The following is a 27,010-nucleotide window of genomic DNA, read 5'->3' as shown; positions in this document are numbered from 1 at the left end:
GTGCCAAGGGGGAGGACGGGAGCCTACACCGCCTCCCCGAGTACTGATGACAAGTCCCGGGTCCCAGGAGGGGGCCCGGGTGAAGAGCCGTGATGCCACGACCCCAGGCAGGACTCCCGTAGTGAAGAGGGAGTCCCGCAGGCAGCCACAGCTCGACCGAGAGAGGCGAGCCTCCACAAAGCCCCGCCGGCGCAGAGAGCAGCAAAACTCGTCTGGAGGACGGCCCGCAGCCCGGTGAGTGAAGAGGGCTGGGGGGGGGGGGGGGGGGGTGAGAAGGGACCAAGGCACAAGTGCCGGTGCCTACCCGCTGAGCGGCCCCACATGGCAGAGGGCCCCTCTATCGTGGGCATGTTTTGTTATAGAGCCCATGTGGCTCCATCGGGGGCATGTTGGTTTTAGAGTGCCAGTGCGCTCCATTGGGGCATTTGTATTTAGGAGAGCCCGTGTGCTCCACCGTGGGGGCCAATTTTCTTTAATAGCCCTAGTGAGGCCCCGAAGGCCCAGATGTGCCAGGGCACCCTTGCTCCTTTCCCAGCTGCCCTGCGAGAGTGCAGGCAGGTGCAACATTTTGCATAACTATTTGTCCAGAAGGCACAGTGGTGCCAGGCCCCATTTTTAGATTCACAGCTGCCCAGCAAGTAGTGGGCAGCTGCATCGTTTAGGCCACAGTGCTTTGGGGGCATGTCTTTTTGAAGTTAGGAGTGAGATGCACTCCTTTTGCCCCCTTTCCTTCACAATTGTGCAGCACTTAGTGCCAGCTGCACCGTTTAGGTTTGCGCCATGGCGCCATTGGATTCAGCTGCTAGGCAGCAGTCCTGACATTCTGGACACAGGGCGTTTGAGCCCCTTTGAGATGGCCAGTTGGCCAGGGGGGCGGGGATGTTTGTAGGGCGCCAGGCCCTAATGTAATGTATGCCTCTACTATGGTCTTTCTTAGGAGACTATGTGCTAAATGTGGTTGATGTGGTACTAGGAAATGTGATTCATGTAGTATGATTTACGCACCCTGTTTTATACCTCTAAATGTAGTTTTATGATTATGAGGTTAGTTCGCATATTATGCTTTATGCTAGTGAGATTATGTTCCACGGTGTGATTTATGCCCCTAATGTGAGTTATGCTTACGAGTTGAGGGTCTAATGCATTTAGACTTATGAGAGAATTGCATAATGTGTTTATGCTGGTGAGGTTGGCGCAGAATGTAATTTGTGCCTAATGTGATACTGTGCATAATGTAGTTATGTTACAGGCTGATGCTAAGTACAGTGATTACCAGTGGTTACTGGTTGTACATTTATGATCTGTCTTACTTTTACTAAGTTCACTTTGTGATGGTTCTGACAGTGGTCCAGTGGGCCCTGTCAGGTGTATATAATCCCTTGTAAATATGACCCCGTGCCAGGTGGCACCCTGTATATTGTGTTTACTATTCTAATGGGTTATGAGAATACAAAGGCTATTTTTGATATAAACTTGTGTGGAGTTTCTTTTGTAGTATGCCTGGGATGTTGTTGCTGTGTGCGTGCGCAAATGCTTTACACATGGCCTCCAGGATAAGCCTGACTGCTTGTGCCAAGCTACCAAGGGGGTGAGCAGGGGTTATCTTTGGCACGTAACTCCCTTGCCCTGACTAGAGTGGTGGTCTCTGCCTGGCTTTGGCGCAAGCCTTAGCCAACCAGAGATGCCATTTCTAACAATATGTTACCCGGTTTTTGGGGGACGGTTGCCCGAACTGTAGACTCGATCCAGTCATGGTATTCTAGGGCTGCTCTCTCCGGGGCAAGGGATAGGATAGGTCTATTACAGCTAAGTTCTGTAAGAAACACAGTGTGGTTGAAGCAATGCCAGAGAAAGTGACTGTGGCTTTTTATAGGCACCTGCTTGTTACCTACAGAAGAAGGCAAGGTAAGAGTTAGCATTACCGCTACGTGGTCAGCCCAGAGTAGTTGCAAGGTGCCTTTAAATTTCAAGCATGGACAGTCAGAAAAAAAAACATCCAGTAGGTGACCGGCTCTTTGAGTAGGACCTTCGGCCAGCTGTGTCATACCAACGCATGTAAGAAGGTCCATCAGGGCCATTGAATCATTGTCCTGTGCATTATCTAGATAGAAGTTTAAGTCCCCGAGGATAGTGTAATCCTAGAAGCTAACTTTATGTTCTAGTAGTTGCCCCAAGGATTGTAGGAAGTTAGCCTTGGGTCCAGGGGGGCAATAGATCAGCATCCCATTAAAAGAATGAGTGTGATTAATAGCTATTTGGAAAGCAAGTGCCTCACATGATGCTCGTGCGGGAATATCATTGAAGGTGGCTTTTTAAGTGGTTCCTATAAACAACTGCTAGCCCCCCTCCTCTTTTCCCTCTGCGGTCCTTATTAAAGATGGCAAAACCAGGTGGAATGGCTACCACCAGGTCAGGCCCTGAAGTTTCATCTGCCCAGGTTTCTACAACGAACAGGATGTCAAGCTTCTGCTCTTCAGCAAAGTTGGCTAATTCAAACTTGAGTTTGATAAGCGAGCGTGCATTAATAAGCGCACACTGGACCCTTGACTGGGCCTTTTGGGAGTTCCCTTTGAATGTGCTTTTGAAGTTAGAGAACTCCAGGTTGCCTATGTGGCATTTCCAGGGGTGTAAGCATTTTACACAATTAAGAATAAGACCTGCACAGCGTAGACTAGAGGTGGACAGGGCTTTGCGTGGGCCATGCGTGGATTGGCTTGCCTTTGGCGCGCGCAGCGGCACGTCCGCTGCGCGCGTCCACGTCAGGGCCGAATAAGCAGGTGGCTGGCCCAGACTGATTTCAGGTGCTAGACCGTCAACCTCCCCAATATGGCGGCCATCGATGCGGCTGAAAGCTCCTTCTGGCCTGCTCTCTCCACACAAACGGCCATAAGGCGCCGTGGTGGACCGGAGAGCAGTGTGAGTAAGTGCAGTAAGTACAATTAAGAAAAGTACAATTAAGAAAAACAGCTCATGCTAAAAACAAACTATCAAAGCTAAAATGCGGGTATCGCGCCGTAATACAGATCACGCCTTGTAGCAGCAAGCTAAAAGTGCAAGTGCAGGGAACACCAAAAGTTAAAAACAATCAACAATACGTCCGTGGTTGGGGGAAGCGGGCACCTTGAGTGTAACTGGTGGGTGCTGACCGCTGCGCATCCACTTCAGGGCCGAATGAGTTGGGGGCAGGCCCAGCCTGATTTCAGGTGTTAGACCGTCAACCGCCCCAATATGGCGGCCGTTGATGCGGCTGAAAGCTCCTTCTCGCCTGCTCTTACTACACACACGGCCGTAAGGCGCCGCGGTGGACCGGAGAGCAGTGTGAGTAAGTGCAGTAAGTACAATTAAGAAAAGTACAATTTCAGTATTTGACTTTTACTATCAGCTGTGTATGGACGGAAGACCCTCGGGTTGTGTGACCTGAGAATGTGCAATGTGAGAACGGAGCAAGGGTGTGCTACGGTCTTGGGGGAGTAATCTTTATGTGGCATTGGGTTGCGGAATAAAATAAGAAGACGTACTGAGGGGACAGCTTGTGCAGGGTCTGGCTTATAAAAAGCATATGGGAGAGGTGGAGAGTGCTCAAGTGTAAAAAGGTGGTGTGTGTGTGTGCGCACCAGCGATTTGTTTTCTGAAAGTGTACGATAGGGATATGTGTATTTGTAAAGCGCCCATTCACCCAGAAGTGTATCTTGGTGCCGAACAACAGATGCTTATGAGTTGCTGAAAGTGCCATATTGTATTAGTGGATTGTACTTACTCATAAAATGTTAGTGGTGAAATGTGGTCTTTCAGTGTGCTCCTTATACAAGGCTGTGTTGTAAAAATGCTTCTAAGCATCACTTTCACTTGCTGCTTACGCTGCAAACTGCTGGAAGTACCTGCGTTAATAAATGAAGAACATGAGCCAAATGTAATTGGAATCCATCGGCCAGATGTATGACCGTTTTTTTGCGGTCGCAAACGGGAAAATGGGCTTGTTTGCGACCGCAAAAAAGGGTGGTGGTATTTACAAACACTATTTTGCAAGTCGCTATTAGGAAGGCATGCCAAGGGCGTCCATTCCCAATAGAGAGTCAGAATGGTATGTACCCCATTGTTTTGTGACTGCATTTGCAGTTTACCACCTAATTCAAATAGGTGGTAAGCCACTCACAAACGGTAAGGGGTCCCCAGAGGACCCCTTCCCCTTTGTGAATAGATGTGCAAACAGTTTTAAGAGCAGGCAGTTGTCCCATGGATCACTGCCAATTCTTAAAAAACAATGAAACAAAAAAATGTTTCATTTTTCTTTTTTAAATGCATCCTGTTTTCCTTTAAGGAAAATATGCTGCATTTAAAAAAAAATGGTTTATTGAAAAAGCAGTCACAGACATGGTGGTCTGCTGACCCCAGCAGGCCACCATCCATGCGAGTGCTGGACATTCCAAATGGGTCTCAAATTGCGGCCTGCCTCATGTATATTGATGAGGCAGGTAATTTGCAACCGCATTAAGAATCGCAAACAGTGTCTGAGAAACTGTTGTACATTCCATTTTGCGAGTCGCAAAAAGGTTGCAATTTGCGACTCGCAAAATGGAATGGCCCCATGCTTCCTGCGCTCCAGTTTGACTGTGGAGCTCGGTGAATACTTGAGGTATAACCCAATGTATACGTGGAAGCAGCGGATCTAGGCTGGCTTCATAGAGGCTTGAGTTGTGTTTTTGAATGTTTGAATGTGTTGTGGGATCCTGAGGTGAAACATAATTGCAGGAGTTCAGTGTTCTGAGCTCCATGGATGGTTAACTCTCAGGCAAGCAGCGATTCGAGTGCGCTCAACAGCTGAGTTTTGTGACCATTGTACTAGGAAGGGGCGTCAGAATATGAATGGGATCTGACATCGAACCTGGCAATGCTCATAGGACCTGCAAGAGGCAGGTGAGAGGCCAATCCACGTTGAATCTTTGACCTGAGACAATGAAAACGTTAGTGCCTTTTAATAGAGTATGGGGTGCATACAGTGGTGTTTTATCCAGATTTGGCTTATCAACATGGCATAAAGTAACAGCCAAGTCTTGGTTGACTTGCAGAATGCAGGATTGACAATAATACTTTAAATATGGGCTGGAAGAGAGTACTAGGACTTGGTTGTTTGGCAGCAAGAAGTTGAGCATCTTAGATTCAATTTGTTAAAGAGCTGGAATCTGAATCCAGAGTTTCATCATAGTAAAAAAGCTTTATTTGTAATGTGTCCTTTTTATGTCGGGATGTAGGACTGGATATTCAGTAGATAGAACCTTTACGGAATCTCTTCCGGTGACAGGAAGTCAGCAGGCAGGCTGTCTCAACGAACAGGAATGTTTTGCCAGACACTGCGCTAGAATATTGAGTTGGGTTGACTGCTTTAGGAAGCGGATCTTTTTCACCACACTCCCACAGGGTACACATTGTACACACGGTTGACTCATGAGCTGAGTGTTATAACTGGACAGTTGGAACTTTCACCATACCAAAACATATTGAGGGGGTGGACTACCCAACCAACTCCCAGATGGCAGTTTAGTTTTGTGTCTCATCTGACACTTTCTACCTATCACTGTTTACGCACAGCAACAGAGAAACAAATTGATATAAATGGTCTAAGGAGAACAGAAGTATCACAGGCTTGTGGGCAAACTGTCCATCCGCGATGTTGGCAGAAATGAGGCCAGAGGAGGGATACAAGATATTTAGAAGTATCAATGACGGGCAGATAACCCCTGCTCCCTTACAGACGGACTAAGTTATTGTGAAATATTTCTGGAATCAACATGACCTATTTCTAGAAGGTAGCATGTTTATCAACTTACAAATGTATTTATTGGAACAAAACTTGAGTCCTTTGCAAAGAGAAATACAAATATTCTATAAATAGGATATATATGAGCCCTGATGAAGTTCAAAAGAGATGTTTTGAACGAAACTCTTTGGCTTCATGATCTAAGTACACATATAGATTTCTTGTGACGTATAAAAAAAGGAAAACAATGAAATTAAAAAGACTATTTATAAATACTGCTTGAAAAATTATTTGGAGGAGATCACTTTTCCTGGTGCACCTTTCCATCTTGAATATTCAAAATGTCATCATGATTACAATATTGCTGAAATTTAGGGTGCTGCCAAGGTAGTGGCAAAAGGCCAAAGTGGGTATATCTGTCATGGAAGCAACCACTTTGAGGGTGGACAATAACAGTAAACAATCCTCCAATGTTTGTCAATGATGGCGGAAATACCATCAGTACACATGGACCCTCGCAATGTCTCTCAAAGTATGAATACACTGCCAGCGCAGACAGAGCAGCCTCGCTAACTTACTTTTTAAAGAAGATCCATCTCCATTTTCATGGTGGACGTTTATAGAGAATACCAGATATCCTTGCACTCTAGCTAGACTGGTTGGCTTTTCTGCCACCATTTCCGGCAAAGTCAACTTTGGCACATCAGAGAGCGAAGAGTAGGGAAATTATTTATACCTCTGGAGATAAGTACAGTGAAGCTGTTGTATAAATTGAATTCTGCGTCAGCACCCTCATCAGATGTAAACTGTTAGTATCCAGGCAGTGCTCATGAAATACTGTAAAATATGTACCATTAAATAACAATCCTATGCAAACTTGTTTGTCATCTTGAGGGTGAGAGCAGGATTCCCCACAGCGAGAAGGAGACATAGGGCCCTGAAGCTAAGAAGGAGCTGTAGGCATGGGTTTGTGCATGCATTCTTGATACAGAATGGGGAGGCTAGCCTTCCTCTTAGCATCCCCTGTTATTCTTTAATGCCCTCTGCAGCTGCGAAAAAAGACCCTGTGCTTCTGTCAGGGTTTAAACCGAAAATATCTTCTAAATGCGTTAGTTTCCTCCTCAATGTAGTTGAAGCCTGCATTCTTCTCAGATGCTGTTCCGCATTCCCAAGAGTCACAAAGCAAGCACTCTACGTGGCCGGCCGTTTTCTTTTTAGTACCCAGGGGCTGAAATACTTCACTCTTTTCACTGTAGGCCGACCGCAATCACTTGGGCATCTAGAAACACAAGCATTCATGTTTTTTCCACACCACGATCTTTTAGTATTTTTGTCTGTGCTTGTTCGAATAGTTTTTTTGGGCGCCAGGACAGATCTAGGGGTGTCATGTCTATAACTTAATATCATCATCAGCCCTTCTAACTTCCTTCTCCTTACGTCACTCCTCCTCTTCGTCACCCCTCCATATCCTCAGGCCTGAGTCCACTCGTTTAAGAATTGTTTTTAGGTCTCGCCTAGCTATTGCGTTTACACAATCGCTATGCGAGACTCTAGTAACAGGGGCATTTCAAAGTGCTCCCAAAAGTGGATTGCATGGCGAGCACGCGCACAATCACATGCATCGTGCCGCCATGCAATCCGTTTGGGGAAGCGCTTCAGCCCACTGGCGCGTGCACGTGTAGCCACAGCCTCGGCATCAAAGGGTCTGCTGCCCTGCCTGGAATGCGCTCCCCCGCCCCCGCCACAGCATGCCGAGAGATTGTTTCCTCATGGCGCCTCTCACAACTGTCCCTCCCCCACCACAGGGCTAGTCTCACGGACGCATTGCCATCCATCGATTTCACTTTCATGCCCGTGTTCTCTTTGCCTTTCAGCACACAGCCCGCCCTCCCCCCTCCGTGTTTTCTTGCAGCTTTGCCCAGATCTGAGTCTCAAACAACCAAAATAATAAGTTTGCCCTGCACGCTTTCTGCGCTTACAAAGTTAACATATGCCGCGCTCATTCCCTTTTCATCCTTCTAAGGTCGATAACATTAGCTCCATTAATTCTGCGTCTAAGGATTTAAATAACCATATGTTTTCTTGCAACTTTAGGCACTTCACACACACAGCCCCACTGCTCACACAAACAGGCATCAAGGCAGCAACAGAATGCTCTGAGCCCCACCAGTGTTTGCCACACACACATGCCTCTCGCATCTCGTGTTTTCTTCCAGCTTTGGCCGTGTTCTCTTTGCCTTTCAGCACTCAGCTTCCCCGTAACCACCATTTAACGACCATCCTGCCGTAAACACCATTTAACTACCATCCTTTTAGTTAAAATAAAAGAACTGCCTCTAAGGGTTTAAGGAACCATATAAATACAAAACAAGGCAGCAACAGAACGCTCTGAGCCCCACCAGTGTTTGCCACACACACATGCCTCTCGCCTATCTCTCCCCCGCCCTCCCCCCTCCGTGTTTTCTTGAAGCTTTGCCCAGATCTGAGTCTCAAACAACCAAAATAATAAGTTTGCCCTGCACGCTTTCTGCGCTTACATAGTTAACATATGCCGCGCTCATTCTCTTTTCATCCTTCTAAGGTCGATAACATTAGCTCCATTAATTCTGCGTCTAAGGATTTAAATAACCATATGTTTTCTTGCAACTTTAGGCACTTCACACACACAGCCCCACTGCTCACACACACAGGCATCAAGGCAGCAACAGAATGCTCTGAGCCCCACCAGTGTTTGCCACACACACATGCCTCTCGCATCTCGTGTTTTCTTCCAGCTTTGGCCCGTGTTCTCTTTGCCTTTCAGCACTCAGCTTCCCCGTAACCACCATTTAACTAACATCCTGCCACACTTATTCCATTTTCATCCTCGCTTTCACTTTCATGCCCGTGTTATCTTTGCATTTCAGCACACAGCTTCTCCGTAGCCACCATTTAACGACCATCCTGCCACACTCATTCCATTTTCATCCCCGCTTTCACTTTCATGCCTGTGTTCTCTTTGCCTTTCAGCACACAGCTTCTCCATAGCCACCATTTAACGACCATCCTGCCGTAAACACCATTTAACTACCATCCTTTTAGTTAAAATAAAAGAATTGCCTCTAAGGGTTTAAGAAACCATAGAAATACAAGGCAAGGCAACATACACTCCGAATGCCACTCAGAGCCACATAATTACATGCCACATAACTACAATGCACTCAATACAACAGACACTCCAAAAACCAATCAGTGCCACATAGTTACACACCACATAATTACATAGCGCTCAATGCCACATACACTTCAAATACCACTCAGCGCCACATAATTACACACCACATAATTACACTACACTTAATGCCACATGCACTCCAAATAACACTCAGTGCCAATTAATTACAATGCAAACAATGCAAGATACACTCAAAATAACACTCAATGCCACATAATTACACGTCACTAAAATCAACATACACTCCACACAAAACCACTCAGTGCCACATAATTATATTCTACATAATTATGCTCTATCTATCTATCTATCTATCTATCTATCTATCTATCTATCTATCTATCTATCTATCTATCTATCTATCTATCTATCTATCTATCTATCTATCTATCTATCTATCTATCTATCTATCTATCTATCTATCTATCTATCTATCTATCTGTCTATATATATATCTTATCTATCTATCTGTCTATATATATATCTTATCTATCTATCTTATCTATCTATCTATCGGACTATTGCACTCTATCTATCTATCTATCGCATCACCACAGCATCACTTAGCACCACCACAGCATCACTCAAGGGCACCACTACATCACTATGCGCTACCACAGCATCAATTAACGCCACAGCGTCACTCAACACCACCACAACATCACTCACCGCCACCACAGTATCAATCTGTACAACCATTCAACAACAACTTCTCTCAATATTTAGGCTTTATTACAAATGGCACAAAAAAAATGATAATATTTAATTTCTTTTCTTGGATTTTAGGCGCAATTAAATACACTAAACATAATCTTCACAAGAGCTATTAACAAAAGTGTAAACGATTGCCATTATAATTTACATTAACTTTTATTTAAGTATTAATTATTTGCAAAAATTAAAAGCCATTGTTATTTGTAATATCAATACATCTAAGTCACGTAAATACAACACATATTGCATTACAAATGCTATAGGTGTCACATTGGCAACAGTTAAAACTATTGACATTGTACATGAGAAAGCTAGTAATTTCAATATTTTCAATACCAACCCATAAATTAAAAATTAGTCAATTTACAATACAAAAAGCTCAAACTTTCCTAATGCGAGACCTATTGCATTGCAAATGCTGTGGCGAAAGCTGCTCAGAAGACGGGGTAAATGACTTGTAGAAGCATAAAGCTGAGTGGAACTTGAGTGTTGTTTCTGCTGCAACCAGTGGTGGAAGTGGGCGGGAACGGCAGGGCACGGCGTGCCCCTACTTCTTTAATTCTATAGAGTCCGTTCCCCAACTTTTTTATTTGGAAAATGCGTCCCTGGACGTAAGAAATATCCAAGGCCTGCAGAGAGGGCTCGGCATTAGTGGCTGTTTGGGGACGGGCGGGGAGCAGTCTCTTGCTTCCTGCCCAGACGTGACAAGGAAGGTGTCCACTTCTGCTTTGCCGTTGGCAGCTGCCCCCACCCCCCTCTTTCTTATCCTTATTCCCTCTCTGTCTGTCTGACTCCTCCTCACTTACCGAAAACCGTGACTCAAGAAATGGTTCTCACCCTCTCTTTCTTCCTGTCATTCATTTGTTCCCCTGTGAAATGGATGCAAAAAAGAAAACCACTTTTGCTGGAAATGCCGTTTTGACATTTTTCAATTCCAAAGTGCAGCCTCAGAAATAAAAGGTTCAACATATGAAAAATCTATAACTAAATAAAGCAAGACGGGGTGTTCTTAAAGTGGCCAGATCGGTTTTATTCAAGCCCCAAAAACATTAGCGTCACTTTACTGAGTTTGCCAGTGAAGCGCTGTTTTCCCCGGTGGGGAAGTGCGCCAAAGCTGGAGGTACTGCAATACCTGGTTGATGGGTGGATCGGAAAATAAAATGTGTACGGCGGCTTTGTGTTCACCAATGTGGTCTTTTTAAACCATACTGCTTACGTTTTGTAAGCATATAAGCAGTGGACATTGAAATGGGTCCTTTCTGGGCCCTTTAGTTTTCAGGCAGAAGCACTCACTGATTTCTGAATAGTGAGTGTAAAAGCGTTAAGTTCATCATGTTGTTCCTGCTGACATTTCACAAGCTTTCTTTAATCTTTCATTCCCAATGAGTGTTTGCTTTTTCCAGGCTGTTGTTACTTTTTCCTTTAGGGAGCATATTGCTCTTGCCTAGTGCTTAATTTGAATTGAGTTGCATCCAGTTGCTTATAGCAGGTCAAATTGGATTGTAGTTGAAGGCAGTGTGAATTTCTCTCAGTGGGGCAGTATGGTGTTCAGTGAGGGAGCGGATGTAGCACTGGGGGCAGAGCTGCCTAATTTAGAACTGGGGAACCAGGTTCAGCCTTCATGACCAGTCCCCCAGACCACTCTCCTGAGGGAGCACATTCCCACGCTAGACCTTAGAAGGCCCTGCAAATCCGGAAAAGCCCTGGTGTCTTAACACCATCAGGTGGACCCTAGCAGTGGCAAGTGTGGGTTCACCTTGAAGGCCTGCCCACCACAATCCATTTTGAAGATCACCTCCAGTCTTGTGGGCAGGCCTACGAAGTAGCAGACCCTAGAGCAACAGTGACTGTCACTGAGGTCACAGGACCCCTGAGAAGAGCTGGCTCCAGGGCGGTGCGACCGGTGTGACTGCAACGGGTGCTGACTTTGAGTGGGGGCGTTGTATATTATGGTTTTAAAAGCACTTGTTGCCTCCTTCCTGGCCTACAGCAATTTTTGGCAATAATAAAAATGTCATGATAACTCCGGTGAATAAACGTCTTACTAGAGCAAGATCAGAGTTTTGTCTAGTGGAAGTTTTGACTCATGGAAAGATAGCGCAGAGGGTAAATGTGCCTGCTGCTAAGAACATGTACCATGCCCATCACAAAGTGCACATATTGTAAATAGGTCAGTGGGTTACTGCTTTTGTCAGTAAGATCCTTTTGCTACTTGCAGTTTATAAGTTAAAATCCTAACAAAGAACAGTGAGCTATTAACTTTCATCTTAGAGCTGCATACAAACTGCAAGGTATAAACTAGAGCTTTATGGTTTTTTTCCCTAAGTCTTTGATTATCCTAATGTTGCAAAAAGTGTTCATTTGGATACAAATCAATAATGATTATTAAAGTAAACCCCCAATCATGGTATTAAGTTTCTGTGTTTATGTTTCTCCAGATCAATCACTATTAAACTATACTGCCTACTAATATGGTTGTCATGTGACTCCTACACCTTGTAGTCCTTTGTCTTATGTAACATTTCCCATACAGTGTAAAATTGATTGTCTGTGTATATTGCTGACAACAGAAAATCCATGGCTCAGAAACAAATGGCTTGTGCTTCCACTTTTAAGCATATTTGGGACATTCTGTGATTAGAAACATATCCCACTTTGTGAATTTATTTTAATGTCAATAACTCATATTAATCGTTAAATAATCGTGTGTATCCATTGGTTGAATTACATAACATAATAAGTTGTAACTGGTCAGTGAAATGCCAAACAAATACTAAAGATTGGGATGTTTTGCCAATTCTGGCCACACCTCTAACTCCGCCCACTGACCCAATCCTCAGGTTATTCCCGCCCTCTGATTCTCCGCCCACAGTTCCCCTACTTTTTTCCCCCCACTTCGACCACTGGCTGCAACAAACACTTATAACCTTTACGTACCCTTTTACACACAAAATACGAACACATACGTTTAATATAAACATTTATCATAAATACTTTCAATTAATACAAAGAGCAGTCTTTTTTTGAAAAGCTGAATACAGAGGTAAATTCACAGGTGAATTTCCTCCATTATAAATAGGACTAGTTTTATGAGAATTAAGCTGGGGGATTTTACTGCGAATCCCCCACGTGGCAACCAAGACAGCAGAGAAATATTAGAGTGACTTACCATCAGATGGCTGCTCTGGCATTGTCTGGACTAAACGAACTGAAAGATAAAACGCATATAGTTTACATGACGGAGGGGCTGTGCAACGTCATAGACGCGGACTCGGCGCGGGCTCGCTGCTTACGTTTCATGAGGAGCAGAGGAATGATAAAAGCAGAAAACATCTCGGACAGACGCGGCGGGCGCGTGAAAGTTGACCAGAATGCTGTGGCAGGAGTGTGCGTATGTTCCTCTTTCACGAGGAAGTGAACTAGGAGTGGCACGAGCTGTAACAGTTACAATGTGCGTTAGAGACTTTTAAAGGAAACGGCACGCGCTAAGCAGTTTTTGCACCAAGGGAAGGGCAATGAGGGTTCTGCTCGTTTTTTCAAGTCCTAGACGTTTTAATGTATAGAACGTGACTTTGCAATGACTATGAAATACCGAAGACTGGCCTTCGCAAAACTTTAATTGATCAGTTGATGATGCATACACTCTATTTTGCACTTGGTAGGTGTTGCATGTCCGAACAAACAAAGATGTCACCAGAGTCGTCTTTGTATTAAAGAAATGTTGGTTACAGACCACATTACAACTCCTTCTGGGGGTCCGTGACTCCCTTCAAGAGGGAGGCGGGAGATGTTATTTTGGAGATATTGACAGTGCAGCAGCGACCATGTTATTCCAAAAGATATGATCTACTGCACATGTCCCCAGAAGTGGACCCTGAAGGCAGAAAGTGCAATTGGCTTGGCCCACCATCATGGGGGCATGAGGCATTGGATGGGCAACACTGCACAGAGACACTCCATGATTTTATTCTGCAGTGTCTTTAGCAAATGTGCTAGAGACATCCCTTTTGTTGGTAATGCTGCGTTCTAGTAGGTGTGAGCCGGATGCACAGAATTGTGGGTGTGCATTAGCACACTCCAGGTTCAGGTGCTACGTTTCTTATCTGGCCCTGGTTTGATCTCACCTAAGACAGTGCACTGCTGCATGTGAAAGATATTGTTTACTACAAGGGGATTGGAACCCGCCCATAGCTTGCCATTTGTTGGCTTCATTGTCACTCTTATTTATTACCGTCTAATTATCCAGTGCGTGCCACTTTCACTTCCTCTTTTTTCCTGTGGAGCATGGACCATGTACTAATTGCTTCATTTTGATTAGTTTTGTCCCACTGCTTGTGTGGTGGCTGAGGTACTATTTTTCTTTCTTCTTCCTTGTTATGTTGATTTTATTTTCTTTCTTCTTCCTCAATGTGCGTGTTGCTTCTTTATTTTCTGTTCTTCCTTGTTGTCCATGTTGCTCTTCTTCACTCCCACCCTCTTGTCTATTTGGCTTTTTCTCTCCCACCTCCCACTCTCCAATGGTTGCTTCTTCCCTCCCAACTCCCATTGTCTGTGTTGCTTTTTCTCTCCCACCCACCTGTTGTCTGAGTTGCTTCTTCCCTTCCACCCCTTAACCTCTTGTGGTCCGTGTTGCCCCCCACTTGTTATAAGAAAAAAAAGCGCTATGACTTGACCAGCACTGGCTGCGTCAAAGGGCTCTGAGGCATAGGAGAGGGAGTCTGGTGTTCTAGGGGCACTGGATCAGATGCCTGTGTTGTAATTTGTGGGAATTGGCAATCTGTGTTCTTGGGCATGCCACTGCCACCGAGGGGCTGGAATACACTAATTGCTCCGTTGGAAAATGAACTTTAGCATACAGGCTCTGGAGGGGCGCACTAAATGTAGTACATGGTGCACATGTAGCTTGCCACCTCAATGGTACCCTTCTTTATGTGTGCCCTTGTAGGAGAGGGCACAAGAAATCAGAGGCATCCTCATTGTACCTCCAGGAACAGTGACTGTAGCCACCCAGACGGTTTCCCTAGACTCCATGCTGGAGGTATTCAAACATAGACACTTACAGAAGTGAGGGAGGACACCTGAAAAAAACAGTACTGTGCATCCATATGTAATCCAGCCATTTGTAGTACTGAATATATTGACACCAACAATATTGAGATAGAAGAATATCGAGAGACAAAATATCGAAAGATAAGTGCATATAGGGAAGTATAGATTTACTATTCCTAACTCCACATCTATGTACCTTGTAGATATATGTACCACATAGGTACATATATGTTGAGTAATGTAAAGAAAATCTACACTTAATTACCTGTCGATATTTCTTTTCGATATAAATATATATATTTTTTAATTTATTTTTTTGTCCTCATTTGCCACCAATCTCACTTAACTCTGCGCCCAAGATGTCTGTACCATACGCAGCAAGCTTGGAGAAGGTAGGCATTTAGAGATGGAGACCCGCCTACAGGTGCCAGAACCTACTTGGGTGCTAATGAAGGACCAGCTGAGATAACTCTTCTACCAAGCTCCAGAAGCTAGGCGACCCTCGCTGTAAATTTGGAAATAAACAACATGGCCCGAAGAGTATTGAGGCAGCATAATCATAGGACTCAGGAAAAAAAAAATCACACACTTCCTGAACCCAATCTAAGTTGCAACAGATCCCAAAATGCCAACTTCTTCTTACTACAAGATCTAGCAAGGTCGAGCTTAGAGACCGCCACAACTGAGGACAGCCAGTCTAAGAAGGTAGGAGGGGAAGATTCTGTCCATCTTTTACAAATTTCTCTCCTGGCCCGCAAGATGAGATAGAAAAGCAGTGATCTAGAAGGGCCCGTTACTTCATCTGTAAATCCGAAGATGACCAGGGATAGGTCAATATGGATTGGACAGCTCAAAACCCTTGTCAGAAAACAGCCAACTTTGTCCCCAAAAAATCTCCAGAGCGGGACATTCTTTGAACATATGAGTGTCAGAAGCTGAGGCCAGCCCACATTTCTTGCAACAGACCGGAGGGCCGGTAGAAATTTTAGAGAGCTTTAGTGGGGAGAAGTAGGCCCTATGAATAGTAAACAGGTGGTTTCTCTTCAACCATGCAGGCTTTACCGTCTTGTATAGGGTCTTGCATGAACTCTGCCAAAGATGATCGCAATTTTGTGCAGGTAAGAAACCCCCCCACAATTTCTCAGCGAGCTTAAATTCGCCATCCACAGAATCAGCTATGGCTTGATACCAAAATTAAACCTCCTTTCTCCCACGGGGCTTGGCCACCAGCGGATGTTCTAAAAAACTGCCATTTCCTAGAGGGTTCTTTTGATCTAGTTTTGATTGGACCCAGCTTTTCAACTGGAGATGTTTAAACCTGGAGAGGTCTTCTCCGACTTTATCATTAAGTTGATCCCATGAGATAAGAGTGCCGTCGGGGACCATATCCCCCCAAACCACTAGACCCGCTTCTCTCCAGGGTATTACCAACCTATCCCTTAAACACTCCTGGGTACCAGGAGAATCTCAAAGGGGAGACAAGCTGGAAAAATAATTAAGTTTGGTCGCTCCCCCAAGTTTTACCCAGGTTTTAACAAATCCTTGTAGGACCTTCAGCTTGATCTTTCAAAAAAAATTTGGGTTCCCGAATTTGAACAGAAAACCCTCTTTAGCAAGATTGTCGCCTCTAAGCATAGCTGAGAACATAGCCCCTGCTCCGGTATTAGCCGGCAATTTCAGCAGCATACGCGAATGTGTGAGTTGGAAGGCCCAAGCATAAAACTGGAAATCAGGCAAGGCTAGGCCACCCTTCTCTCTCCTCCGCCTCAACTTCTTCCAGGCTATTCTTGGTGATTTGTATGCCCACACAAATGAGTTTATATCTTGCTGTAATTTATCAATGGCAGATTTTTCAAAGTGGAGGGGGATACAGTTAAAAAGGAAAGGTAACCTTAGGGAGTATTGACATCTTAACCAGGTTAACCCTACCGAAGATGGATAGTGGAAGCAGGGCCCAAGATTTCAGCAACCTCTGACACTCCTTGGCCACCCCGGCTAGATTGGTCTCAGCGATCTTGGTGATATCTTGAACAACATTAATCCCCAAGTATCTCATTTTAGGGCTAATCTGAAGGTCATGCTGGTGCTGTGTCCCTTCAAGATTCCAAACCATGATTTCTGTCTTTGCAGCATTGCTCTCATAGCTTGAAACAAGGCCAAACTCCTGTGCCTGACTGATCACTGCTGGAAAAGCTGTTAACAAATTGGCTGACATAATTAAGATAGCGTCAGCATACAGGGCGACCTTCCTCTCCCACTCTCCAAATATGAATGACTGAATATAGGGGTCGTCCCTGAGCTGTTGAGCAAATGGCTCAATATATAAGTCAAAAAGGAGAGGGGAGAGTGGGCAGCCCTGCCTTGTCTCCCTCGAGATTTTAAAAGGCTCAGTGATGTTACCGTTCACAAGGAGTCTGGCCGTTGGATTCTGGTAGATCAGCTGCACCGATAGAACAAATTTTGGCCCTAAGTTGAATTTCCCCAAAACTTCGGCTAGGTAGATCCAATTCACCCTATCAAACGCTTTAGTAGCATCGAGGGTCATTGCTGCTAAAGGTAGAGAATACGTGGACGGCAGATCAATGGCCCCAATGAAATCGTAAGTGAGGTCTGATAACTGCCGTCCCCTGACAAAGCCCTTCTGGTCCGGATGGAGAATATCCCCCACCACACGTCCCAACCTGGCCGCCAGAATTGAAGCGAAGATCTTATAGTCCGCATTCAAATGTGAAATTGGCCTGTATGACCCACAACATGAGGGTACTTTCCCGGGTTTCAAAATCATAATAATTGTGGCATCATTCCATGAAGCAGGGAGCTTTGACCCCTCTTGAAATATCTGGTTGAAGAGTGTTGTCAGGGTAGGGACAATCTTTTCACTCATTGATCGATAAATTTCTACTGGGAGCCCATCGGGACCCGCAGCTTTCGCATTCTTACAGTGTGATATAGCTTCCCTGACCTCCGCTTGGGTTACTTCCCGGTCTAACTGTTGCTGCTGTTCGAAATTCAAGGAGGGAAGAGGGATATCCTCGAGCCAACTCTGAACATTGGAGTCCACCACTCTTTTATCCTCGCAATAGATGTTTTGAAAGAAGGCATGAAAAGCATCACAGATTTCCTCATCCGAGGAAAGAGTGGTATCTCCACTGATGATTTCTTTAATGTGGTTCCTGACCTGATCTAATTTGGATTTCCATGCAAGGAGTTTCCCTGCTCCTTCTGCTGGAGCAGAGTTTTCTTTTAGAAAATTCTGGGGCTTTGAAGAATCAAAGAAATCAAAAGAACCAGTAGAAATAAGAAGAGTTAAAAGACCCAACCAAAAGTACAGATCACCGGAATGGTCTTATGTGACACTGTCTGAAGAAGGAAAAGAAGAAACAGTGACTCGAGATAATCCGGAAGTGGTCTTGAGAAAAGTGGTTGAGGAAGATACTGGTGAAATTCTGAAAGTACTCTTGACTGACATTGGAGAAGAGTCGAGTACTGAGGATTCCGACGTTGGAGATCTGATACAGTTTGATGTTGAAGAAATTGAAGTGAAAAATGACAAGTATCCAAACTGAGTGAAAGAAGAATTCACTTGGATCAAGTGAACGAGGAGATCATTTGGATAAACTGAAAGCTGAAGAATTGTTGGAGAATTTAAGAAGTTCAAACAGTAGTGGAGTAGTAGAAGCTAAACTAAAATGGCTAACATAGAGGAGAATAGAAATAGATGTGCCTTCTTTAAGAGGTGGTGCAAAATGTGCTGCTGTTGTACTGGATTATTAATGCTTCTATGGGGTGTTTTAATTTTATTAGTTACTTTTAGAGTAGAATTTGGAATGGATACAGAAAACAGGACTAATGTAGAGAAGAATTCACAAAAAGTAGTCCCAATTAGAAGTAGTAGTTACATACACAAAGATAGGTCAATTAATAATTTTTCTAGCAATGTTTTTTCTAAACTGTTATATGAATATGTGAAGACAATGGAAGTAAGGGATTGCTATGTCTGCATGCAATTACCTGCATCCGTTTCAGAAGGTGTTACTTATCACCATTTGCCAGCTACATATGGTATTTCTTGTAGTATTTTAAGTAGTGTTTTTTATTTGTTAGGGAAAATAGATTATAAGATGTCTAACAGAGATAGTATTTTTGGGCACTTGCCAATGAACAAAGAGCTGAATCCAGCTAAAGAAGCTAACACCTTTGGTGAGATTTTTATTGAAGAAAAAGGACTAACATTAGATTACATTTTTAAGAATAATTTAACTTGCAGTTTGAAAGGAGAAGAGAAAGCTTTCCTGGATATGGTTGAGGAAAGGAGAATGAACATGCATGAGAAAGGGGGAAAATATGAAGTGAGTGAGACAATTTGGGACATGGAGATGGGAAAGGAATTGAGGAATGGGGCTAGTCCAACTTTGGCTCTAGATGCACCGCAGAAGGGTAAACTATGCATTACCAGAAGGAAATCCCAATATGATACATATTTTGTGGGAACTAGTGAGTGTCATGATACATACTTCATTGCGACAGGTTGGGGTTTCAGAGGTGGAGAAGATACGATTTTTCCAGGAGTGTACTATGTTTGTGGGAACAAGGCTTATTACAAGTTGCCTGACCATTGGTATGGCACATGTTATGTGGGCCTGGTTTTTCCTAAGATTTTTCATACGGATAAAGTGAAAGATGTAGAAGACATTAACCTATTAACACGTTTTAAGAGAGAAACTTGGTCTGAAATTGTGGGTGATATTTTTGGGGTTTTGATTCCAGCAGTGGGAATTTCTTTAAATGCTTATGGAATTCGGAAACTGTCCACAGTGGTTGATCGCTTATCGACAAATACCGCAGGAGGGTTTCTTTTGGTGAATACGGAATTAAGTGCCGTACGTGCCATGTCAATGCAAAATCGACTTGCCCTTGATATTCTTTTGGCTAAGGAGGGTGGAGTTTGTGGAATTTTGAAAGTTCAACATTGTTGCACTTACATTCCTGATGAAAGTAAAGACCTGAAGGTCTATATTAAAAATATTACTGATTTGCATGAAGATCTAGTACCACTTGAGACTGGAAGTTTAAGGACTAAACTAGCTAATAAAATGATAGCTGTTAAGGATTTTATTGCAAAAATAGGTAGTACTATTATAGGTAGAATATTGTTTCCTTTGTCTTGTATAATTGTTGCTTTACTGATACTAAGATTGGTGTGTGTGTGTTGTAAAAACAGGAGAGGGAAAGAGAAATTGAAAAATGAAAAGAAAAGCAAGAATTCGAAACTTTCGAAAAGAGAACCAGAAGAGATTGAACTAGAAGAATTGAGGGAGAGTGTTTATTTAGAGACAAAGAGAGATGATGAAAGAGTGACTGGTGTTTAATGTTGTCTAAAAGGGAAGAGACATTTCTGATTTCCTAAAATGGGACTAAATTTTCACTAATTTTTTTTTTGGGTTTATTTGGTGATAAAATCACCAAAGGGGGGATTGCTGGAGCAGAGTTTTCTTTTAGAAAATTCTGGGGCTTTTGAAGCTCTGGCATGTCTATGCGTGTTATTAATTTATTAATAATTAACAATTAATTATTTGTCTTGTGCAAGTATGTTTTACTAATCAACCTGTTTGACCTAACATAAGAGAAAGTTACATGAGGGTTAGCTTATTTGTGCTGTTCATGTATTTACAATAACGTGCAAGTTTTTATGTTTAAACGTGGCTGTGTGCTATTTATTTTGAGACGCTTCGCAGCACCTGCGAGGACCAAGGATTACCGAGGCAGAGAACCACACGTCCCAGGAGCCCTCAGGGCAGCGCACCGAGCAGAGGTCACGCCCCCTGACACCGGGACTGCTCTAAAGCAACTCGCGCCTCCCGCTTCGCGGGAGACGCTTCGCAGCACCTGCGAGGACCAAGGATTACCGAGGCAGAGAACCACACGCCCCAGGAGCCCTCAGGGCAGCGCACCGAGCAGAGGTCACGCCCCCTGACACCGGGACTGCTCTAAAGCAACTCGCGCCTCCCGCTTCGCGGGAGACGCTTCGCAGCACCTGCGAGGACCAAGGATTACCGAGGCAGAGAACCACACGCCCCAGGAGCCCTCAGGGCAGCGCACCGAGCAGAGGTCACGCCCCCTGACACCGGGACTGCTCTAAAGCAACTCGCGCCTCCCGCCTCGCGGGACGCGCGCGGGAGTGCGCCGGGCTAAGCCCGGGCAAAGGGCGGGCCGTCTGTGGCCGTCCGGGGCAGGAGGAGGCAGGGCGGGGCCATCCCCCCGACACCGGACATTAGAGCTCCTGCCGCTTTACAGGTACTGCTGTTGTACGATATACTTTTTGCCGTGCCCCTTGTCCACTGTTGTGGTGTTGTGCAGTAGAGACGGACTTGTGGCTATTGTCCGGATCCTGTCGCGGGGTCTGCCAATCCCATGATGTCAGGTCCCAAGAAAAATAAGGTAGTCTCGGGGGCGGGCTCAATGAACAATTTTCTAGTGAAGAGGGTAACCAAGATTAACGAGGATAGAAGAGCCTCTTTGGGTAAAATAGACGATACGGATCATGCCCCCTCTCTAGCAATAACCGCTACATTGGAGGACTTCTCAGATGACGATAGAATTACAAACTGTTTTCCACAAGATTGTTGTTAGTGACTTTGGGGGATCAGTTAGGCTGCTATCTTGGAACATTGCTGGTTTGCGGGCTAAGAAGGGAGACCCCAGCTGGGTAAGCTTTGTCAAGAGTTATGATGTCATTGCCTTGCAAGAGACTTGGGATTTGGAATGCGACTACTGGATAGATGGCTTTACATCTTTTTTTGTCCCTGCCTTGCCTTCCCCAGCTGGTCGGAACAAAGGTGGCCTTATGATGTTGGTCTCAGTGAACATAAGAGGCAAACTGATTATGTTAGATTGTGCCTCCAAAAATTTTATTTTTCTGGAGTTAACCGTTGAGGATGGTGGTAAATTGTTGTTGGTTAACTGCTACAATGCTCCCAATAGTAATCCAGAATCCTCACATTTTAACTGGTTATTAGATTTTTTAACTCTCTATGGAGACAAGCAATCCACTTTGTTTCGGATCATTTTAATGGGTGATTTTAATGTCCATTTGTGTTCAAAATGTGTTATGGTTGATATGGAGGGCCCAGGCAGTGTGTCACCTCCCCACTTAGAACACACACTGAATGGTCGAGCATTTGAAAATGTATTGCTGCTAAACGAGTTATTTGAATCTGAATTTTCGGATACTACCACACGGGTTGCCACTTATACGGGCAGGGCTAGCGACTCGATTATTGATTTTATTTTTATTTCGAGATTTTTCCTTAATTATGTGATTACTTATAATGCTATTGATATGCCCATGAGTGATCACAACCCTGTCGGACTGGTGCTAACAAATAGTGCCTTACTGTCAAAATTGATTGTCCTCCAGCAGTCTATTTTGCCTTTTAAAGTAAAGGATCAGGGGAGAAGACTCAAATGGGAGGCGGTTGTACCAGAAAATTTCTTTGCGACTCTATCTAATTCGGTTGCAGATGAGTTACGGGTGTGTGCTACCCCTCTAGCCGGGCACAATGATGTTATATCTTCATTCGAAGGTATTTGCAGGTTTGTGTCTAGCAGTCTTCTAGCCAAAGGGCAGGGGGACAAACAATATCAGGCAAAAGGCTGGTTCGATAAAAACTGTAGTAAAGCCCATAACCGCCTCAAAAAAGCCCTTAGTGCGCGCCCAAGGAATAAGGAGCTTGTGGCTCGACTGAGGAAGGATTACAATACGGTCATTTCTCTACGTAAAAAAGAATTAAAAAGTAAAGCTTGGGAGGACCTAAGGGATAAAGCTACCCTAAAAAATAGTGCTGAATTTTGGACAATTATAAATTCCCCATTTCTCACAGGCGCCCAAAACTCAGTACAGGAATTAAATATCTCAGAAGTTGAGTGGCTGTCTCACTTTGAAAAAATATATGACAGTCACAGAGAGCTGGACCCTTTTATAATCCCCGTAACTGATAGTCCAATGGAACCTGTGAGTTTTAAAACTTGTGAGGTACTTAGAGCCATAAAGGAGACAGCTGGGCGTAAGGCACCCGGTCCAGATGGAGTACCAGCAGATATGTATAGGGCAAATCCACTGTTTTGGGCTAATATCTTAACTAGAGTTTTTAACGCTGCCGCAATAGTGGGTTTCCCTGAGTCCTGGTCCCTCGCAACAATCGTCCCTATTTTTAAAAAAGGGCAGAGAGGAGATCCAAAATGTTATCGACCCATATCGCTTTTGGACTCCTCGGTCAAAATTTTAGGCAAGGTTGTCCTGGCGAGGATCTCCGCGTGGGCCAGGGGAAATAACATCTTATCCGAGGCTCAATATGGCTTTAGGTCAGGGAGGAGTACTGAGGACCAATGCCTCAACCTCCACCTTATATTGTCCAAATATACTAAAGCAAAGGGGGGCAGCTTATATATGGGTTTTATGGATCTGTCCACAGCTTTTGATCTTGTTAACAGATCAAAACTGTGGGCAATGTTGTTGGAGATGGGCCTAGACAGCTCCCTGGTGCACTTTCTAGCGGAGCTTCATAAAGATCTGAGGGCCCGCATAAGAATGACCACCGATGGAAAGTGCACCGAGTGCTTTAGATCCACCAGAGGGGTCCGCCAGGGGTGTATCCTGGCTCCAATGTTGTTTACGCTCTATGTAAACTCTTTGGAGGGTTACCTAACGTCTGCCACAAAAGATTTCCCGTGCATGGGGGGTGCACCAATCCCGGTGCTCCTCTATGCCGATGACGCGGTACTCATAGCTAGGACCCCAGTTGCCCTACAAAAGTTATTAGATGCCTTTTGCAATTTTATGAGTAGTCTCGATTTGGTGATTAACAAAAGTAAATCGCATACCATGTCTGTCGGTCGTGGCATGCGTAAAGAAAAATCTTTTTTCTGTGATGGAGAGGTGATCACTAGTGTTAAGGTCTTCACCTATCTGGGTGTGATCTTTGATCAGAGGGGATCTTGGACACCGCAGGTAATATCCAAAATTAATGCGGTAAGAAGTTCGTACGGTGCCATTTTGGGTTTTGCGAAAAGATTGGGGGGGAAACCTATGGAGGCCATTATGGCCATCTATAAAGCCAAGACAATTGCTATTGCTAGATCTGGGGTTACGTTAACGTCATAGATATCCAGACAGAGGAAAATAAATTCTTTCGCTCATTGCTGGGGTTACCCCAGTCAACTGCTACCTTCTCAGTACATTTAGAGCTGGGAATGGGTTACATCTTAGACATTTTAAATCTAGCTCCACTTTTGATGTGGATAAAGCTTTGGCTAAACCCAAACCTTAGCCTAAATCACCGGATCATCAAAGATTGCCTCCAACTTGACCACAGTAGGGATATTCAGTGGCTGACATATATCGAAACTATGGCAGCTCTTTTGGGTCGCCCTGAAATTTTTAGTTGCCCTGAAGCCTTGTGTAGAGCTGACTTAGAGTGGGTGAAAATTAATTTTCTGAGAATTCGCACGGCTGAGCGTGAAGCATGCGATTTGTGCAAAACCTCTGTGAGGGCTCACGTTCTGATATCCCCGTCTTGTGAGCTGGCCCCTTATTTAACCATGGTAAATAATCCATTCCATAGATGGCTTTTGTCCAAATTTCGGTTCAACCAAATTTATACAGTGCTGTGGGATGTGAAAAACTGGTGCAAGCTGGAGTAATCGGCCCCTTGTAAATGTGATGGTTTCTCTATTCAGGATAATGCCCACTTTTTGTTTTTTTGTTCCTTCTATCATGAACCGCGTACAAAATACTTAAAACCTATTCTGAAGGACTTGGGTTTTATCCAGTACAAGCCTGCACTGCTTTTTTTACAAATGTTGCTCTCTCCTCTTATTATGTATTGCACTGCTAGTTTTTTTAGCCGCATCTGTGCGATGCAAGAGAACAAGGCTTAGTTTGGAAGAACAATAGGAATTTGGACTTAGCAATATTGCCCAGTAAGTGCTTTTTAATCTATCTTATGTACTTATCGCCCCTTTTAATCTGCTTTTTAACCTATAAACTGTTTAATTCTGTATTAATTCTATCAATTGTTTTATAGATGAACTTTTGATATTTGTTGTAGTATGCTTTTATGATTTTAATTAATCGAATAAAGTGGAATTTGACTTGAGCACAAAACGCTGTCTGAATTAATGCTTTTTATGTCGCAAAGCTAGATAAATGCATACACATAAGGGTATTAGTGGGGTTAACACTGTTTAATCATTATGTTATATTAACGTTGTTTTTATTTCTTTTAAATTGAGATGGTCTATTGTGGCCTATGGAGGCCTAATCCATGATGGCTGATTTGAGAGCCTGGCCTCGAGTGAATATTTCTGTGATGTGGCAAGAGAGACCCCTGCTGGAAAAAGGTCGAAGACAACTGACCATAGTCCTTCTATGAAATTTTCCATGAGGACGGCAGCAGCTTTGGGTGTACTCCAAGTAAAGTGAAAGTGTCCTTGGCTTTCTCAAAGGACAAAGGAGCCTTAGAGGGAAACTCTGAACTGTGGCTTGATGGCCGAGGAGGAATCGGATTAAATGTGTTACATGTTTTATTTCCTTGGTTCCTGTTCCGTAGTTTATGCCTTGTGACTTTTCCTGAGCGGAGATTTCCAGATGTAGCAAAGCTACATTTCTTCCTTCTTGGTCTGCTCAGTGATACAGTTTATTCAGCCAACTTTATGTGTGTTTCTATTGTATTTTCTACTATAAAAACTGTTAGTTTAGGGAGGGCTCTCCCCACTCTTTTGGCCGCCTTCACGCGTTGCTGAGGTTCGATGCTGAGGACTCTGTCCTGAGAGACTTTACCGAGAGACTGGTCCTGACCCGTTCTGACACTTAGTTAGAATAGGTAACTATGAGAAATGATTTATTCTGATTGATTTTACTTTGACTAATTTTAGATAAAGCAATATAACTTTAAACATGGTGTTGAATATTCTTTCTTGTCAATTATTGAGTATATTTTGATTATTGGTGTATAGATTGTATAGAGTATGATTAAGGATAACCACTATAATCAGATCCTATCGTCCTAGATATAGATGCAGGGTTTTCTTCCCACAGGTTTTATGTTGGTAGAGTATTTGAGCGTATGTTAGTGAAATGGGCCCTAGCGTATGATGAATGGATGTGCGTGTAACTGTGAAATTACTCTATCCGTGGTAGTGGGTTTATTTTAGGTACCCTGATCTCTATCACTTCTCCATACTCGAAGTGGGCGATCTTGCTAGCTTCCCATCTTCGAGTAAACCTGGTGTATAGGACACTCTCCAACTGGCCCTTCAAGTTGTCAAACTTAACCTGATGATCCTGTTGGGTTTCAGGGGGAGCCTGACAGATTAAATCAGCCTCCGCAACCTTAAGCTTGGCTTCTAATGATGAGACCTCATCTTTATATCTTTTATTCCTAAAGCTTAACCTGCTTGTGATTTGACCCCGCAGAGAAGTTTTTAGAGAATCCCAAACTACTGATATAAGCGCCGAATCTAAGTTAACCCCCAAAATAAATTCTATTTCCTGAGATAAAAAGGAAATCTCCTCTTCCTCCAGTAACAGGGTCCGGTCAAAGGACCATGACCTGGAGAGGCTGGGTTTTGGACAATCTAACCCCAGCAAAATACCAGAGTGAACCGAAAGATGTGATGCCAAGTAAGAGCTCTCCTTTACTCTTCCTCTTAACGATAGACTAACCAGCAAATAATCTATTCTAGATGTATGCCGATACTTAAGATTCCTGAACGAGACTCCTAACTGCTGACCAGATCTTTGTCTCCATATATCCGAAAGGGCGAATTGCTTCATAGCTCCCAATAAAACTTCCAGTGATTTAGACAGTACCACGGCTCTATTATTTGATTACTTATCTAGTAGAGAATTCAGAACAATATTAAAATCGCCTGCTAGAACTACTGGGTCAGGGAGATCTACTAAGTGAAGAAAAATAGTCTTGAGGAAGTAAGGGTCATCTTGGTAAGGCCCATAGTAGCCAACCAAGGTGAGCTGGAACCCCATAATAACAGCTTTCATGATGACCCATCTGCCACCAGGGTCCACTAACTAAAACAGGATTTGTGCTCTGGCTGATTTCTTGAAAATAATTAAAACCCCTCTAATATTAGCTGACTGGCTAGTGCAGGCATATGGACCAACCCATTTTAAATTTTTTTTAAAGCGCGGCGACCTCCACATTAAGAAGATGTGTTTCCTGGAGAACAATGACCTGCGCAGGGGAGTCCCCGAGGTATTG

At 43.9% G+C, this 27,010-nt stretch overlaps 1 protein-coding gene and 1 long non-coding RNA gene across 2 annotated transcripts in view; one reads left to right on the top strand and one right to left on the bottom strand.

Annotated features, from left to right (window-relative positions):
- Positions 1-13,079, bottom strand: part of MILR1 (mast cell immunoglobulin like receptor 1) — a 204,818-nt gene extending 191,739 nt beyond the window's left edge. The window contains exons 1-2 of the mRNA XM_085617242.1: positions 12,977-13,079; positions 12,853-12,891 (exon numbers count right to left, since the gene is read on the bottom strand). Coding sequence (XP_085473368.1) covers positions 12,853-12,891; positions 12,977-13,016 — 79 coding nt within the window. The 5' untranslated portion in view covers positions 13,017-13,079. The remainder of the gene's footprint in view (positions 1-12,852; positions 12,892-12,976) is intronic.
- Positions 3,199-25,685, top strand: LOC146810251 (uncharacterized). The gene is made up of 2 exons (XR_014966566.1): positions 3,199-3,331; positions 25,023-25,685. It is a non-coding gene; the product is annotated as an uncharacterized LOC146810251 (long non-coding RNA).
- The last annotated feature ends 1,325 nt before the right edge of the window (positions 25,686-27,010 follow it).

Source organism: Triturus cristatus, chromosome 7 (assembly GCF_964204655.1).
Source record: "Triturus cristatus chromosome 7, aTriCri1.1, whole genome shotgun sequence".
NCBI classification, from domain to species: Eukaryota; Metazoa; Chordata; class Amphibia; order Caudata; family Salamandridae; genus Triturus; species Triturus cristatus.
Note: the sequence above shows the minus strand (reverse complement) of the source record. Positions and strands in the feature narration are given on the sequence as shown.